This window comes from Nesoenas mayeri (genome assembly GCF_963082525.1).
Source record: "Nesoenas mayeri genome assembly, chromosome: 2".
Lineage (NCBI taxonomy): Eukaryota > Metazoa > Chordata > Aves > Columbiformes > Columbidae > Nesoenas > Nesoenas mayeri.
The window spans coordinates 155,438,754-155,455,024 of record NC_137543.1 but is presented as its reverse complement, the minus strand read 5'-3'; the positions used below and the strand labels follow the sequence as shown (position 1 = coordinate 155,455,024).

At 43.6% G+C, this 16,271-nt stretch overlaps 1 protein-coding gene across 1 annotated transcript; it reads left to right on the top strand.

The window, feature by feature from the left end:
* The first annotated feature begins 4,655 nt into the window (after positions 1-4,655).
* Positions 4,656-14,474, top strand: INSIG1 (insulin induced gene 1). Its single transcript, XM_080339935.1, has 6 exons — positions 4,656-4,832; positions 5,195-5,595; positions 7,571-7,695; positions 8,360-8,526; positions 9,007-9,106; positions 12,262-14,474. The coding sequence occupies exons 2-6, from the start codon at positions 5,211-5,213 to the stop codon at positions 12,289-12,291; spliced, it is 807 nt and encodes a 268-aa protein (XP_080196061.1). The 5' UTR covers positions 4,656-4,832; positions 5,195-5,210; the 3' UTR covers positions 12,292-14,474.
* The last annotated feature ends 1,797 nt before the right edge of the window (positions 14,475-16,271 follow it).

The following is a 16,271-nucleotide window of genomic DNA, read 5'->3' as shown; positions in this document are numbered from 1 at the left end:
TCAACTATAGTTTCTCACCCTCAAATTATGTAAAAGCAGCCGAGTTTTTCAGTTCTGCTCACTGCAGATGACTCACATTATTATATGCTAACTACCAACACATATTGTTTTACAAGCCTGAAGTGTTCTGACCAGGATTTGTCTTTTTCAGAGTCTGTACGTTCACTTATTGTACCATGCAATCTCTCTCCATCCTTCTCCTTTCAGCTTTCAATGAGCTCCTGCACTGGGACATGGGCAATTTCACAGAACTCTCCTATAGAACTCAGCATACGCCATTTATTGCCAAGGTATGCTGACCTCTGAGAAGGCACCAGGCGAGCTGCAGGATTCACTGCAGATTCCTGAGAATTCACACAACTACACCAGAGATGCTGATAAAGCAAAGAACTCAGTCTGATAAACTGCTTCTGCTGTCAAAAGATTTTTTGAACCGTTGTACATAAGGTTGACATCAGGAATCAAACAATGCCTGTCACTAAATCCTTTTAGGGAGACACAGGAGATTAAGGCTTAGCTTATGACTGGGAAGGCTTCTATTCTCTGTATCAATAGGAGAAAGTCTTGAAGGTGAATAAATTCCAAAAAGTCTCCAGTGAAGCAGAGGGAGAGCAGCTTTAGGCATAATACAGGTCTTGCTCCGTAATTCTCTACCACTGCTTTCCGAGATTGTATCAGCAGCCAGCTCACTTTTTGATCTGGTTTAGGTAGGGAGCAAAATAAAATGCCCCAGCATCTGAAGTTTCCTGCCTAAGAGGCCAATGAAATGGTCTTTGTGAGACAGGCACGTTGTCAGATTACAGAACATCACAGAGTTGAATACAAAAAGCATGAAAGAACAGGTGAAATTATTTATTTATGTAAAGAGTAGTGAAGCTGAGTGCTTCCAAATTCTGCTGTCTTCGCTAAAGAATGAGGTAAAAATAACAATGTCATTAATCTCACAAAGACGCATGAGCACTTCTTTCCAGAAATAACTGTTAAGCATAAAATTTCAGGCATTAATCAAGGCATGTAGAGGCCTAACCCTTTTTAGGATTCTAAAAGAAAATGTAAAGCCTTATGACTGTAAAGCAACATGAACCTTTATTCTAAGCAAGTAACTTCAGGATAAACAAGCTTAGGGCAAATTTCTCAGCTAGTGCACAGGCGTATTGTTTCCATTTGTTTTAGTGAAGCTGCAGCAAGTTTTACCATCTCAGAAGTTGGTCTCTGTTGTCTGAAAGAAGCCTAGAAGAAAGAAGGGCGCTACCACATAATATTATGGAAAAAAAAATGTAATAAAAAGATGCTGCAGGAACCAGCAAAGGAGACATACCCACGAGGAAAGGAAAAAACATAGGACAAAGAAAATGCTTAAGAAGTTCTGTCAGGAAAGAAAATTAGCAGGCACAGCACAAGGGAATGTGAACTCTGCCCAGACATGGAGAATATGGGTAAGATTCAGGGAGAAAAAAATTAATACAGAGATATCTTTTCAAATACAGTGGAGATATAGCACAAGCAAGATGAATTATATTTGTTTCCCATAGGTCAACTCCAGAAAGAGATTTCTTACAAAGATGGATTCTTTTATCTCAGATTCACCATCCTCGATACATCTCAAAGTGATTCAACAAGAAAGAAAATATCCCAGGGAATGAGTTCTAACCCTCATTTAAAGCTGCCAAAGGTATTGCTTAGCGGTCCCGGGATACAGATAAATTGCCTGTGTCAATTCAAAACTCATATACATTTGCCATGAAGGGAAATGTTATGTCTGCATGTGATTTCCTGGAACAAATCAAATGTTTCTGCAAAGGAAGCCATAAAATGCTGAGAATCTATTAAGGCTGTTGTGTCTGAAAATAGTTAACTCAAACTTAATAGTGCAGGTCTACCGGGTCAGGGGAAAATAAATGAAGAAAGGGAAATAAATCATGTCTTAAAAAATCTGACAGAAGAGTCCAAACAGCTTTAGCATATGAAACTAATACCAAAAGCTGTTTTGGTAAACCATTGAGAAAGAACAGCAATGGAAACTGAATATTTACAAGCCTATGTGTCAAGGACATGTATACAGCAGTCCAGCAGTGAAATCTGTGAGACAGGACTGGGCTGATCCTGAGCTAGTCAGTATTAAGAGAAAAATACTGGGCTCTTGTGTTGCTTCCAACAGTGGAACTAACAATTTGGCCATCACCAAGACAGCCAGGTACCTTATGCAAAGGCACATTGCTCAGCGGGCTCAGCTCTCCAAACTCTTTGCATCCCTGCTAGAATTGAGCAAAGATCAGAAGGGACAACCCTATCCCAGGTGAATTTTACTCTTTGCCATGTACACAGCACCTGTCTCTTTCCATATCTTTAACTGATTCCATTTTTCTTTTTGTCACATTTAACATATCGATGAAAGACAACCACCATTGAACCACTGTTGAACACCGATGATCTAAGAGCTTGGACCATCATTCTGCCCATGATGGTCACAGCTTCCAATTATTCTTAAATACTCAGTGTCACCGCTTGGGAAGCCATTGGGTCCTCTATTTCTTATAACTGTAAAGAGCACATATCTCATGTGAAAAAGACAACCTGCTGGCTACAGTGAGGCCAGCCAAATAAACAAGAAATGCAGTTATTCCTACTGTCAACACACCAGCCTCCAGTGCATCCTGGAGAACTGGCATTTTAAAAAAGACACCTGAGTGCTGCACTGTAGACAACTGTTGGTGCTGAACTCGATGTACAGCACACACAACCGATTTCCAGACCTTTGCAGAGTCCAGAGGGTGAACTTGCATTTAACTGCTTTTCAATGACATTGCACTAGGCTGGGGCACCACAACCCAGGCTTTGCCAGTGCTGGTGGAGAAGATGCACAGGTTGTTAGCCCCAATGGTGACAGTCAGGAGATTCTGGGTATTCGAGGCTCTTTCCATAGCAGCTTACGAGTGCTCTTTTTTGCAGAAAATCTTTTGTCAAATTACTGCTGCCCACAGAGGGCCTTTTTCAGGCAAAGTAAACAAATAATCCCACATGAATCACTGGAAGTAATTTGAAGCCTGAGATAACAATTTGTTTTGAACCTGAATGGGCACAGAGTGAAGCACAGGAGGCTCCATCTGAATATAAGGAGAAACTTCTTTACTTTGAGGGTGACCAAGCCCTGGAACCGGCTGCCCAGAGAAGTTGTGGAGTCTCCTTCTCTGGAGACATTCAAACGCACCTGGACACCTTCCTGTGTGATGTGCTCTGGTGAACCTGCTTTAGCAGATGGATTGGACTGGATGATCTCCAGAGGTCCCTTCCAACCCCAACCAGCCTGTGATCCACTGGGCACCCCACAGCTGGTTGCTGACACAGGCTCTGGGTTTGGCACCATACAAAAGGGTTTGGCGAGATCTCCTTACATCATCATTTTACAATTACAAGAGCCACGATCACCAATCCCTTCATCTTCATGTGACGCCACAGCAGCCACCTTCAACCTTCCCCATGATCAACCACCATCTCCTAAGGGGCCAAACCACCATGGAAGGCTGGGTGAGCACACGAGGGCTGGACTGTGGAGGCCACCAACAGCCTCACCACCACCATCACTTCCAACATCACCAACCACCACCCACTATCAGCGCTGCCAACCAGGATTCCCCTCAGGGCTCCCACTCAGTGGGCAGTTACAGGGAGTCCCTTCAGCCCCCACAGAATCGCAGAATGTCAGGGATTGGAAGGGACCTTCAAAAGATCATCCAGTGCAATCCCCTCATGGAGCAGGAACACCCAGATGAGGTTACACAGGAAGGTGTCCAGGAGGGTTTTGAACACCTCCAGAGGAGATTTCACAACCTTCCTGGGCAGCCTGGTCCAGGCTCTGTCACCCTCACTGTGAAGAAGTTTCTTCTCAAATTTAAATGGAACCTCCTGTGTTCCAGTTTGTACCCATTGCCCCTTGTCCTATCATTGGTTGTCACCGAGAAGAGCCTGGCTCCATCCTCCTGACACTCACCCTTTACATATTTATAAACATTAATGAGGTCACCCCTCAGTCTCCTCTTCTCCAAGCTAAAGAGCCCCAGCTCCCTCAGCCTTTCCTCACACAGGAGATGCTCCACTCCCTTCATCATTTTCATGGCTCTGCGCTGGACTCTCTCCAGCAGTTCCCTGTCCTTCTGGAACTGAGGGGCCTAGAACTGGACACAATATTCCAGGTGTGGTCTCACCAGGGCAGAGCAGAGGGGCAGGAGAACCTCTCTGACCTATTAACCACCCCCCTTCTAATCCACCCCAGGTACCATTGGCCTTCCTGGCCACAAGGGCACAGTGCTGGCTCATGGTCACCCTGCTGTCCCAGGTCCCGCAGGTCCCTTCCCCCTCGCGCGCACCCGCCCCGCCCGCCATTGGCCACGCCCTGGGGGTGCGGGCCGGCGTTGCCGCGCGATCCCGCCGCCGTCAGCCGCGGTGCGTGCCGGCGGGAGCGGGGGGGGAGGCGGGTGGTGTGTCCCGCACGTCATATCAGCCGCCCGGCCGGGATTGGCTGCGGCGCCTCACCCGACCGGCCGCGGGCACCCGGGCTGGCGCGGCGGCTCCCGCGCTCGGCGCTCGCTGCCGGCCCCGCCCCGCCCGGAGCGGCCCGGCCCGAGGGGAGGGGTGGCGGAGCGGAGCGGCGGGGCCCGGCGCTGCCTCCGGCCGCGGGTAGGTCGGCGGCGGGTAACGTGACACCCGCGGCTGGGGGCTTATAAACCTTCCGCGGGGCGTGGGCCTGTGGCGGCGAGCCGGGAGGGAGGCGGTGGAGCTGGTGGCTATTCGTTCTCCCTCACGGGCCGAGGCGGCGGCGGGAGCAGCCCCCTGAGGTAAACGGCGGGGAGACCCCGGTGGGGAGAGGGGGCGGTGGGTTTATTCTCCCGGGCCGGGAAGCGAACCCCGTCCCGCAGGCAGAAGGGGCTGTGGAGCCCGTGTTCTCCTCTGCGGCCAAGCCACTCGGGTCTCTGGGGCCGGGACTGCTGCTGCCGGCCGGGGCACCGGAGCCCCCGGTCCTGGGGCTGCTCCGATGGCTCCGGTCACCCCGCTCCCGCAGAGCCCTTCCCCCTCTGAGCCGTTTGTCCGGTGCCTCTGTATGAGTTTGGTTGCTGTACGCACACCGTGTGTGTCAGTGTCAGGGGCTGACGTGACCCTTGTGGGGGTTTTAACAGCCTGTCTTGTGTGTGTTTTCCAGGGCTTCAGTGAGGCCAATGCCCAGACTGGAGAACTGCACCTGGAGCTGCTCCTGCACTGCCAGGGGGAGGCACAAAATCCAACTGGAAAGCACAACTGCCCCGCTGACTACCAAGGTGGGCGAAATGCTGAGCTCCTCTGTCTCCAGCCCCTCGCTGACGTTGGTAGGTCCCGGAGCACGCAGCCCCAGCACCTCCAGTGTCAGCAGCACCAGCAGCACCTTGAACTTGAGTCAGCACCTGGTGCAGAGGAGTGTGGTCCTTTTTGTGGTCGGTGCTTTCATGGCCCTGGTGCTGAACTTGCTGCAGATCCAGAGAAATGTGACTCTGTTCCCTGATGAAGTGATTTCCACTCTCTTCTCCTCTGCCTGGTGGGTGCCCCTGTGCTGTGGGACGGCAGCAGGTGAGTTAGACCCCCACGAGTGTTTGTTTGGGTTTTCGTGGGTTTTGTTTTGTTTTTCCGCTCCCCATCCTCCTGTGGGGAGGAGAAGTGCGGGGGTACTTGAATTTGTGACCCACACATGTGGGAGCTTAGAACTTCCATCACAGTGGGTGATGCAAACTCCAGCTTTTGGAAGGATGCATGCCCACTCCAGCTTTATCCATGGGCAAGAGCCACTCACGCGTGTCCGAAGGCTTTTTTTAGCTGGTGCACTCTGTGGGTAGAGTGTATTTTTCCTGCAGCGTGGTGCGGTCTGTAAGCGCCACTGAGCAGTTCCAGCGCCATGGCGCGGAGCCGAGCATGGACACACACGCTTCCCACGCACCTTGCAAGCCGCGTTTCTCCAGGGACACCCACGAACCGGCTGCGGGGTTTCCCCGCTCTCCTCCCTCCGCCCCACGGCCGGGCACGAGTGGGGCCACCCCGTGCGGTGGCCCCGCCCCTCGCCGCCCATTGGCTGCCGGCGAACTGGTGAGTGGCGGGCGGCGCTCGCCATTGGCTGTCGCTGCGAACTGGCCACGGGCTGGGCCGAAAAACAAGGAAGTCACGTGTAGGGGCGACCAGCCCGCTCCCCGGGTCCGGCTCGGGAGCTGCAGCCTAAAATACCCCCGAAAACACGGGGCTCGATGCGGTTGGCGCAGCAGACGGTGGTGCCAGCGTTAATAGGCCTGTCCTGGACGAAACAAAACAAAATAAGGGCTTGACGAAGTGTTCGGGGGGGTAAAAAGGTGTTAAATCTTAGGAAATAAACGCATTGTAATCTTTTTATGTTGTCGTTGGAAGTGCTTTAAGCAACTCTTCCATTTTTTTTTTTTTATGCGGTGATGTTGTCATGTGCTACTTGTAAATTAGAGGGTATGAGTGATGAAGCATAAAATTGAATGAATGATAAACAGCACGCTAAAAAGAGATTGCCATAAGATACACTCCAATGAGAGTTCTCACAGTCCTGCACAGTTGGATTAAACTTTGGCATTTAGCTGCTCTCATGAGGTTAAAAGTCGTGGTAAATGGCAACAGAGTAATGAAACTGTTTCAGCATCAGATCACTTGTTTTTCTTAGAATGATATGTCTTGTGGCCTTCTTCACATAGAACTTATTCCTCTTAGGAGTTTAAGGAGGGGGGGAAAGGAGTAGGAAAGGAAATAAACATACATGTTACATACAGTTAAAGCAGCATGTCTGACCCTGGAGTTGGCAACATACAGAGTTGCAAGAATGAAACTCATCTAGTGTTTGCTAGCAGCTGAGCTAACACTAGCCTGTGGTTTTTTTCTTCAGCAAATTTGGAGAGTGATAAGGCTGAGAAAATGCTGTATGAGGATAAAAACTTTTCCTGGTTACTAATATGAGTAGTTATTTTTTCCCTGACATAAATATGACTGATGGCAGGTGCTTCTTTAAGTTTAGCTCTGCTTCTGCTTGGTATCAAAATTCATCTGATTTAGATGACAGCATAGACTGACTTGCAACCCAGGAGTAGGAGAGAAAACAGCTCTGCCAAGAAACTTCTGAGTCCAGGTGGTATTCAGGGCCTCATTCACAGCTAATGAGTCCAGTTCATAAACTGTCTTCCCTGCATAGGAGCAATAAATGCATATTCCATTCCCCACTGTAGGTTAGGTTTGTTTTTATACCAATAAATAACATATGCTCAGGATGTCAAATGATACATGCTCATGGGAGAAACAGAGCTTGAAGTCAGATACCTTAACCAATGTATATCTCTGCTTTAAAGGTCCAAACAAAGTATTGCTTGTTAGAGTTTTGGGGGGTTGGTTTGTTTGTGGTTGTTTTCTAAAAGGGGAGTAATAATTGTCTTTTCATCAGGCACTGCACCACTTTGTCAAGCACTTATTTTCCAAACTAATATTTAGTAATATTGAAGTAATCATTGTATAACACTTAGTACAAGTAGTGTTGCTTCTCTTGCAGCTGTTGTTGGCCTGCTGTATCCCTGCATTGACAGCCACCTTGGGGAACCACACAAATTCAAGAGAGAGTGGGCCAGCGTAATGCGATGTATAGCAGTTTTCGTTGGCATTAATCATGCAAGTGCTGTATCCTTGAACTAGTTTACGTTGTTGCTCGATGTGCTTTTTCCATTGTCATGAAACAGCCTCTCCCATTCATATCTGGGAGAACTACAGGGTGAGGATGGTGCTTCTGGTAGAGGCGTAAATTTCTGTGAGACTCTAAAAGAGATAACATAGTTCAATTAAAAGTAGTTGGGGGGTACTGAGAGTGGGGAGGGATAAATATCATAGTATGTCTGTTTAAACTGCAAGTATAACAGTGTAAGATGTGTAATTTAATCTGTATGTTGTCTACATCTAATACTTAACACAATTAGCTAGTGATCTACACTGAACTGTTCAGTAAGTGTTTTTTGTCTTGAATAATGGTGGTTTGAGCAGAAAACCTAAATCAGCAGGGATAACTGGGTTACTTGGGACAAAAAATATCCATAAAAGGTAAATATATTACAATATAGTATATTCTTTAGATGCTCAGTGTGACAAAAGTTGGTTACTTTGCATTCACACTCCAGTCAAAGTCAGCAAGAGCTCCGATTGCTTGGCAGGTCTGAAAAACAGATCCTGAGTGTATTGTGTTTAGAGATACAGAATCCTGCTCACTTCCAGTTTGAGTTTTGCCTTGTTCAGTTTCAGCAGCAGGATGTCTACAAACTTAAAAAGATTGTCCTTAACATCTTTTTTCCAGAAACTAGATTTTGCAAACAATGTCCAGCTGTCCCTGACTCTGGCAGCCTTGTCACTAGGTCTTTGGTGGACATTTGATCGTTCAAGAAGTGGTCTCGGACTTGGAATTACAATAGCCTTTGTAGCAACTCTGATAACTCAGTTTCTTGTATATAATGGTGTTTATCAGTAAGTTATACTTTTAAGATACTATTTCAGCTTTCTTGTCTTAACCAAAAACAGGGGTAGATATGCACTGAAAGTTAGTTGTTAACGTATTTGGCATGTTCTTATAATAAGACATCTTATTTGTCTAAGGCAGCTAATTGTCCAGTTGTTCCAGGTGATCAGATTGAGAAGTGGCGCTGGAGGGTGGGGAGCAGATAAGTTGGGATGTGTGTTCAACTGGGAATAGCTCAGCAAACTGAGCTTCTACTGACTTGGTGTATCATTAACTGCCTCTCAGGAGAGAGAATTTTTAAACTTTGCTGGCTAGAACAGTGGGGTTTAGAGGCTTATTAAGTGAACAGACCTAATTTGATCTCCCTATTTCTTCTTTGATGTTACTGTTTTTTCTGTTTGGGGCCAGGGAGAGAATTCTATAGGGTCTTGTTAACAGTATGTAAGGTGACAGTAATTGTCTCTAACTTATTTCCTTTTGTTTACTAGGTATACATCCCCAGATTTTCTTTACATCCGTTCTTGGCTTCCGTGCATATTTTTCTCAGGAGGTGTGACTGTAGGAAACATAGGACGCCAACTGGCTATGGTAATTACTGTATAATTAGCGTGTCCTTTAACAATTCAAATGCCTTCCATTGTTATTAGTCCAAGAACAAACTATGCCTTAAAGGGTATTACTCACAAATTGACAGAGATAAATAGATATCGTGCCAAGAGTTGAAATGTAAATGTACAACCTGTGTTGCCAGTAGAGTAGAAAACATATTAGTAAGTGTTTGAGTATCTTCTGGATTTAACTTTTTTCCAGCAACAGCCTAAATAAGACTGGAATCAGTATGTTTCATCTGGTGAGAATCTCAATCACTGCTGCTCCATCAGTACTTTGAATTAGCATCTAGGGTAGCTAGAAAGCTGAGACATAGAGGAGCTTTCTCTAATTATTTTTGTAGTAAAGCATTTTTGTTATGTAGATGAAAGGAAGAGTCCCTGTATAGCATTAAATTCCACCACTGTAGAATCAAATATGCTCTTTCCAGTCACTTAAGGTGTAGTTCAAGTATCACTCCATATATGGTACAAATGACTGTCTCATTTGCCAGGTTCTTCAGTGATTATTTCCTTGTAGTGTACTTGAGAGTAAACCTGGCTGTGTGCTTGCACATCAGTCAAAGGCTTGGCTGTGAAGAGTTCTGACAGTGATGGATAGTAATAATTAATACTGTATTGATTTAACTTCTGTGTTCTTTGCTTCGTAAGTCCTTTATACTGGAAAACATTCTTCAAGTATTTCACCTCTCTAAGACTCCTGTGGTTTAGGTGCCTTTCATTTTTACTAAAGCAAGGGAGTTGGGAGTTCCTGAAGTATTAGTATCTGAACTGTTTAGTGAGCAGGAAAGCTGCTTTTGGGGACTGAACCATGAGTGAGTAAAAAGATTAGACTAAAGCTAGCTGTCTTGCCTGGAACAGGCTTTTGGTCTCTTCTGCCTAGTCTTGCTAACCCAGTGGATGGATGTTAACGTACTTCTGATGCAAATAGTCTGAACTTAATGCTACAGATGGCCAGGCTTGCAGACAAGCTGGGGAAGAGAACCCCGTTGCTTCACCACCACTGGCTAACATTGAAGATTAATTTCTTTTAGTGCTGATTCTTAGCTACACTAAATTAACAGTAACTCTTGTAGAAAAGGCTGTTTTTTTTAAAAAAGAGACATGAGGTCAATCTACTACTGTTATTGAGGCTTTTCTTTCGTACTGACTTGCTACCAAGTAATAGATTGCCTGGGAGTGTGGTTACAATCTTAACTTCACAGTCAATTTTGGTTTGCTCAGAGGTTCTTTAAAACACAAGCTCACTCCTCCTTCAAATCCCAGTGGTGCATACTAGTGTGTGTTTTTTCTCAGGACTACACATATGGAGAGAAGGGAAGGTATAATTTATCTTTTTAAATTTGCCACTGACATCAAGTGAAAAAAGATATTTATGTATAGTTTTATTTAAGCTTTGTTATTGCAAGCAGAGTCTCAAAATAAAATTATAGTCAGTTATACGCTACAGTTCTGTATTTCACGTTGGCTTATGCAGCACTTCCAGTTATTATGCTGCTTATGTTAGAAAGCAGAGGAAGGGAGCCTTAGAGAAGGAAGAGCTAAAATGAATTTAGGCACATAGGACTTCTTTTTTCTGTTGACTTCTTTTCACCTGGCATCTCACCTGAATGTAGTTAAAATCAGACTGGCTCCTGCCTGCAGCTTTCCTGCCAATCTTGTCATCTTCCTTCCAAAGAAAGAGGGAAGTTGGCAAGGCAAAGCATTCTATTCTGGTTGGTTAGAAGTATCTTCTCATGTGTTTTACATTACCATTACTTAATCTGGAAAAACTTTGAGAAGCTAAACATTTTTTACAGAAATACCACTACAAATCACTGTGAAGCATTTAGTGCTGGAAACTTAAATAATTCCACTTCTCCAACAGAATGGTAGCATACAGTTTGCTAGGAGCTTCCTCTGTGGAGATGACTGAAAAGCATCAGTCTATTTTGTCAGCCATTGTGAATGTGGCAAAGAGATGGAATATTGCATTTTTTTAAAACAAAACCTGAATAAACCAGCTATTTTTGTAGCTACATTTTCCTGTAGTCCCTGAGCTGTTTGGCTGCATGTGACAGTTGCAGATCAAACAGGAGGTATTTTCTAGACACGCCCAGAGTAGAAGGGGGCACCTGTGGAAAATACTGCTAAAGTTGCCTCGCTTCTTCCTAATCCCCTGTCTAGTTTTGCAGTTAGAAAAGAAAGCAGAAGAAGTAGAAAGAGAAGTGTTGCTGAGATGGCGCTTCCCATCCTGAGAAACATTAGCTGGGAGATGCTTGCTGCTGTTCAGTCACTGGATTTCAAGTGAACTTAAACACACTGACGAGCTTGAGGATTAAATCAAACAGGTTTTTTAATAGCTTGATTTCAAAAGAAAAGGTGACAGTGCTGCTTCAATCAGCTCTTACTGCTCATTATGACACCTGAAGTTGCTCAGTTGGTGTTCACCAGCTGGGTGGCAACACTTCGTTTTGAGTTGTGACCATCATTCTCAACATCTGGCCAACTAGGGGAGTGTTCAGAACTGGACCTCAAAAATATCTATTGATTGCTCTCACTTGAGGCGGAACTGCGAACGCATTCAATACTTGCAAATACATTTACTTTTTGGCTCTAGAATAAGAACATATTACAAACTTTGTTTTAAAGGAAAGTTGGTTAAATTTCTTACCCTGACATACTAGAAGATTTCATATGAGAAATAAAGGCTTAGAAGGAAAGAAAATCTATCTTATACCAGGCTTTGATTGGAAAATTAGGTAACTCTTGCTTGAAGACCAGTTTGAAAGAGGGCTGCTAAAAATCTGAATTAATGCCTATTAAGTGAAGCAGCGTGTACCTTCTGCTGAGAAATAAACTGAAATAGGGAGGAAAGCTAACAAAGTGTTACAAAAAGCAGTGCAACAGGTAGATGGATTTATTAGATGCACCAACTGAGGCAGCACAGACCTGTAGTGAGATTTTTTTTTTTTGTCTGCAGTTAAGGAACACATCCTTGTTGAGCTTTTATAAGAAGCCATGTCTGATAGGTCTTTGTCAGCCTAACTGAAGTTACTTGACTATTTAATCATTGAAAATATTGCATCATATAGTCACTGGACAGATGGCATTAAAATATAACATGTTTTTAATGTTTGTTTTTTTTATCCATAGGGTATTCCAGAGAAACCACACAATGATTAAATCTTTGAAGAAGAGAGCACGGTGGCAGTGCGAAAGCAACGTTATGAAGATGTGTTCCCGTTTTAAATTGAAGATTATTTAGAGAAAATAATCTCTTTATGGGCTCACTGCACAAATGACTTGTGGAAAAAAAAATATTAATCCATTCTTAGAATAGCCAAGTGAAATTAACTGCTTATCTTGAAATCTTACCCTGATTTACCACATAAGCATTTGCATATGGCTGTTCTCTGGAAGAGTGTAACACCACGTTGCATACAACTGTTCAGGCTAAGTGGCAGCTTTCCAAGTATTAGATTCCAGTGTAAGCTATTGAAGCAGCTGCCGTATTTTAAAGCCTTGAAACTGAAATTTAATTACAAGCTCTTGTATCAGTGCCCAAAGGAAGTAGATCGATGGTGCTTAACAATGATGAAGTATGGTTTAATAGGAATAGTATTTATCCAAATCTTAAAAAATAGGGTTATTTTAAAATAAGAGTGATCGAAATAGATTAAAGGCATTGCACTAATGCTTTTAGGAGTCTTATGAAGGAATCATGCCCTTACTTGTAATGCTGCATTAAGATTCTGTCTGACTGTGGAGAGGGTTGGAGGAACAAAGGGTTGGAAGTCACTTAGTTTGGAATTGCTAAATTACTTCAGTACAACAGGTGATCACTGGAGACAATCTTGTTCTAAAGTGAACTTTATTGGGAAATTCTGACTGGACATTTCATTACTTCTGAAGTTCGCAGTCAGATTTGCAAGGATCGAGTTCTGGCCCCAATTCAGTAAGAAATTTAAGTGTGTGTGAGTACTTCTGTTATTATTAGATACATGCTTCAGTATCTCACTAAATGGTGTCATGGGTATCTTAAATGTCTGGTATCACTGAAAAAATGTGCATTGCAGGCCATTGCTTGGCCATCAAGTACCTGTCCCCAGCTCCTTAGATTTGCAGTTTCTTCCTTGGTTTTGCTTCTGTTTGAGTCAGGGTTTGGACTGAAATTATTGGAAACAGAAGCAGGCCTAAAATGTGATTTAAACTGTATGTGGAGAATAGCAGACAGCTTGTTTTCTCAGTTCAGTTTCTGAAAGAGATCACTACTTGTTTTTTCACAACCCTATAGAACTTGCAATCTGTGATTGCCTTCTTTAAAAAAGAAAAAGTGCTTATGTCACTACATTAAACATTTGGTGTTTATTAATACTTAGTTCTGGTGAGCACAACGTATTCATTTGATAGCTTAGACCACAGGAGACCTAAATAGCAAGTATTAGGTCTTAAAGTTGAAGTGCAATGTACAGTAAATCTGAGCCTCATGTTCTCTTCAATATCTATCATTTCTTATGAGAGATTAAAGAGAAAAGGGTTCTGAGTTCATTTCAATGCTGCATGGAGTCAAATGGAGCAATAATTTATTTAACTAGGAAAGCTAGTCTTGTGTCTTTCATTGAACCCAAATTTTTAGAAATACTCCAATTTTGTGGTTATGGTGTACTTGTAAACTTTTATGGATTTGCCTTTTTGTATTATCCTTTTGTGTGTGTGTGTTCATTTCCAATCTTACATGGCTTCAGATGTAGTTAGAGGCATCAGTTAAAGACTGACCCATCAAAAAAGACATTGAGACAAGTAGCAGTGTTCTGGCTGTTTTCACTCTTCTAAGGGAATGCTGTAGCTGCTGCTTGTGCTTTTTTGTAGCTGGAAAAGTTTAGCACAAAGTCTGTATTACAGAGCAGACCCCAGTTCTAATCTTGCTTTGGTGTAAATCAAGAGTAATTTCATTGGTGTAAGATCCTTCCTCAAATGTTTAAAACTTAAATAATCTCATTTTATAGGGCTACTTGAAGAAATCAGGTCCTCAGATCAGGATTGGATCAGCTCAACTGTTTTAAGCTACCTGCTGGGGAGACAGTTTTGTAATCATCTTGAAACCAATTTCAAAATGTTATAAAAGCAGAAGTAAAGGTGACAACTCTACAACTGTAGAGAAGCATTTAAGATTTATTTGTAAAGACTGAATCTAAATCCGTATGTGTTAGAAACAATGCAGCCAAAAATGTAAGTCAAAAGTTCTTTTTTTGCCAATACTTTGGAGTATCTTAACCAAAGTGATTTAAGTTTGGAAGGGGAGTGAAGAAAATTTGCACTATTCTGAATTTGAACACTTAAATTCTCATTCTTACTGATAAGTTTTCAGCGGCGTGTTTGGTTTTACACTTTTTTTACTATTAAAGTTTTAAGATCAAGTCATATTTGCCTTGGATTCTCTGTATTCACATTATGCAGGAATCTCTCTTGAAAAGGACAGTTGTTATGGTTGTATAACAAATACTCAGTGATTTTAAAAACAAAAATCCTGAACTGAATTTAGAGATCAGCTTTTGGAGGGGTTTCCAGCGTGGGTTATACAGCTGAAGGAAAACAGTCTCACTGCTGTGCCAGGAAAGGCAGCATAAACATATGTTGTGGTTATGTGACTTAAGGTACAGAATCTTATTACCATTGTCTTGCAAGATGCTGAAATTCATAATTTCAAATGAAATATGGAGAGGGCAGGGTAAACATGGCAATTCCTGTGGAGGCTTGGTTATCTGTGGTGATGATTACCCAAGTCTAAAGCATCTTAAGGAGAGTGAACAGTAGGAATGAGCAAGCACAGCTGGTAAGGCTGAGCAGTTTTAAGTGTTGTGTCACCTGGTTTAGGGAAGATAGCATCTTGTAAACTTAGACAAAGGAGTCTTCAGTTTTACTGCACTTAAATATTTATTTCAGGCTTGTAGAAGCAGCTACATTTATGTTCGAAACAGTAGAAAGGCTCTTTGATGAACCTTCATCCATACCAGTGCAGAGACTTTGTCTTAGATGAAGGCGGCTTCATTAAAAACTTATTAACTATTTTTTAGCTTAAATAGCCCATGCTTGCTTAACTTCAGTTCATGTTCTGTGGCAGCTGAGGAGGTAACAGCTCTAACCTGAGGATGGAGCTGTATATACAGGTACACTGCTTTCCCTCAAATGCTGCTCAGATTTTGTCCAAATGAATTGAAAATACATATTGCTAAAAGAAAAAATGCAGGATACAGCCTGGGCTTGGAGAACTAGGACAGGATGGTCTCCTTTTGAGACAGGAGAGTGTGTAAAATTTCTAAAGATAAAAAGTCTTCCCAGCAAGAATGATGATCGGACCTGTGCATGGTTCCTGCAGATTCATTCAGGAGGTTTATTCAGCCTCTGGCTTTGTGTGGGGATTTGCAGGTGCTAAATTAGCCACAGGAGGGCCCGTAGTCTGTTCTCTGAATACAGCAGGAACATATTGAGATGAATAATGAAATTAAGTCTCAATTGCCTTCCTGCACATCAGAGTAGCTCCAAAATTCATGAGAACAAAGCAGTGCACACTGGACTAGTTGAACAAAGTAAGCTTCTCTATGAGAGACTGTGGGCAGACTGAGAGAGTTGGGGTGTTCAGCCTGGAGAAGGCTCCAGGGAGAGGTTACTGTGGATTTTCAGTACTTAAAAGGGGCCTGTAAGAAAGATGGGGACAGACTTTTTAGCAGGGCCTGTTGCAATAGGACAGTTTTAAACCAAAGAAGAGGTGATTCAGACTGGACATGAGGAAGAAATCTTTTGCACTGAGGGTGGTGAAACCCTGGCCCAGGTTGCCCAGAGAGGTGGTGGATGCCCCATCCCTGGAGACATCCCAGGCCAGGCTGGACGGGGCTCTGAGCAACCTGAGCTGGTGAAGATGTCCCTGCTCATGACAGGGGTGGCACTGGATGAGCTTTGGAGGTCCCTTCCAACTCAAACTGTTCTATGATTGAGGACCCTGTTTTGGAAACCTATGAGAGGTGTTGGGTGATCACAGGCTCTTCCAGCTAAAAGGACAAGGAAAGGTACCTACAGGTGATGGTCACTTCTCTGGGCAATAAAGTACCCCATGAGTTGCTCCATACCTAATTTGGGGTCCTTTCCCTGTGTTTAAATCCTCCCAT

Excerpts from the sequence above, each read along its gene's own strand:
- INSIG1 (XM_080339935.1), top strand. The coding sequence starts at position 5,211 with ATGCCCAGACTGGAGAACTGCACCTGGAGCTGCTCCTGCACTGCCAGG. Across the intron at positions 7,696-8,359 it reads GCATTAATCATGCAAGTGCT|AAACTAGATTTTGCAAACAA; the intron begins GTATCCTTGAAC and ends TCTTTTTTCCAG. Across the intron at positions 9,107-12,261 it reads TAGGACGCCAACTGGCTATG|GGTATTCCAGAGAAACCACA; the intron begins GTAATTACTGTA and ends TTTTATCCATAG.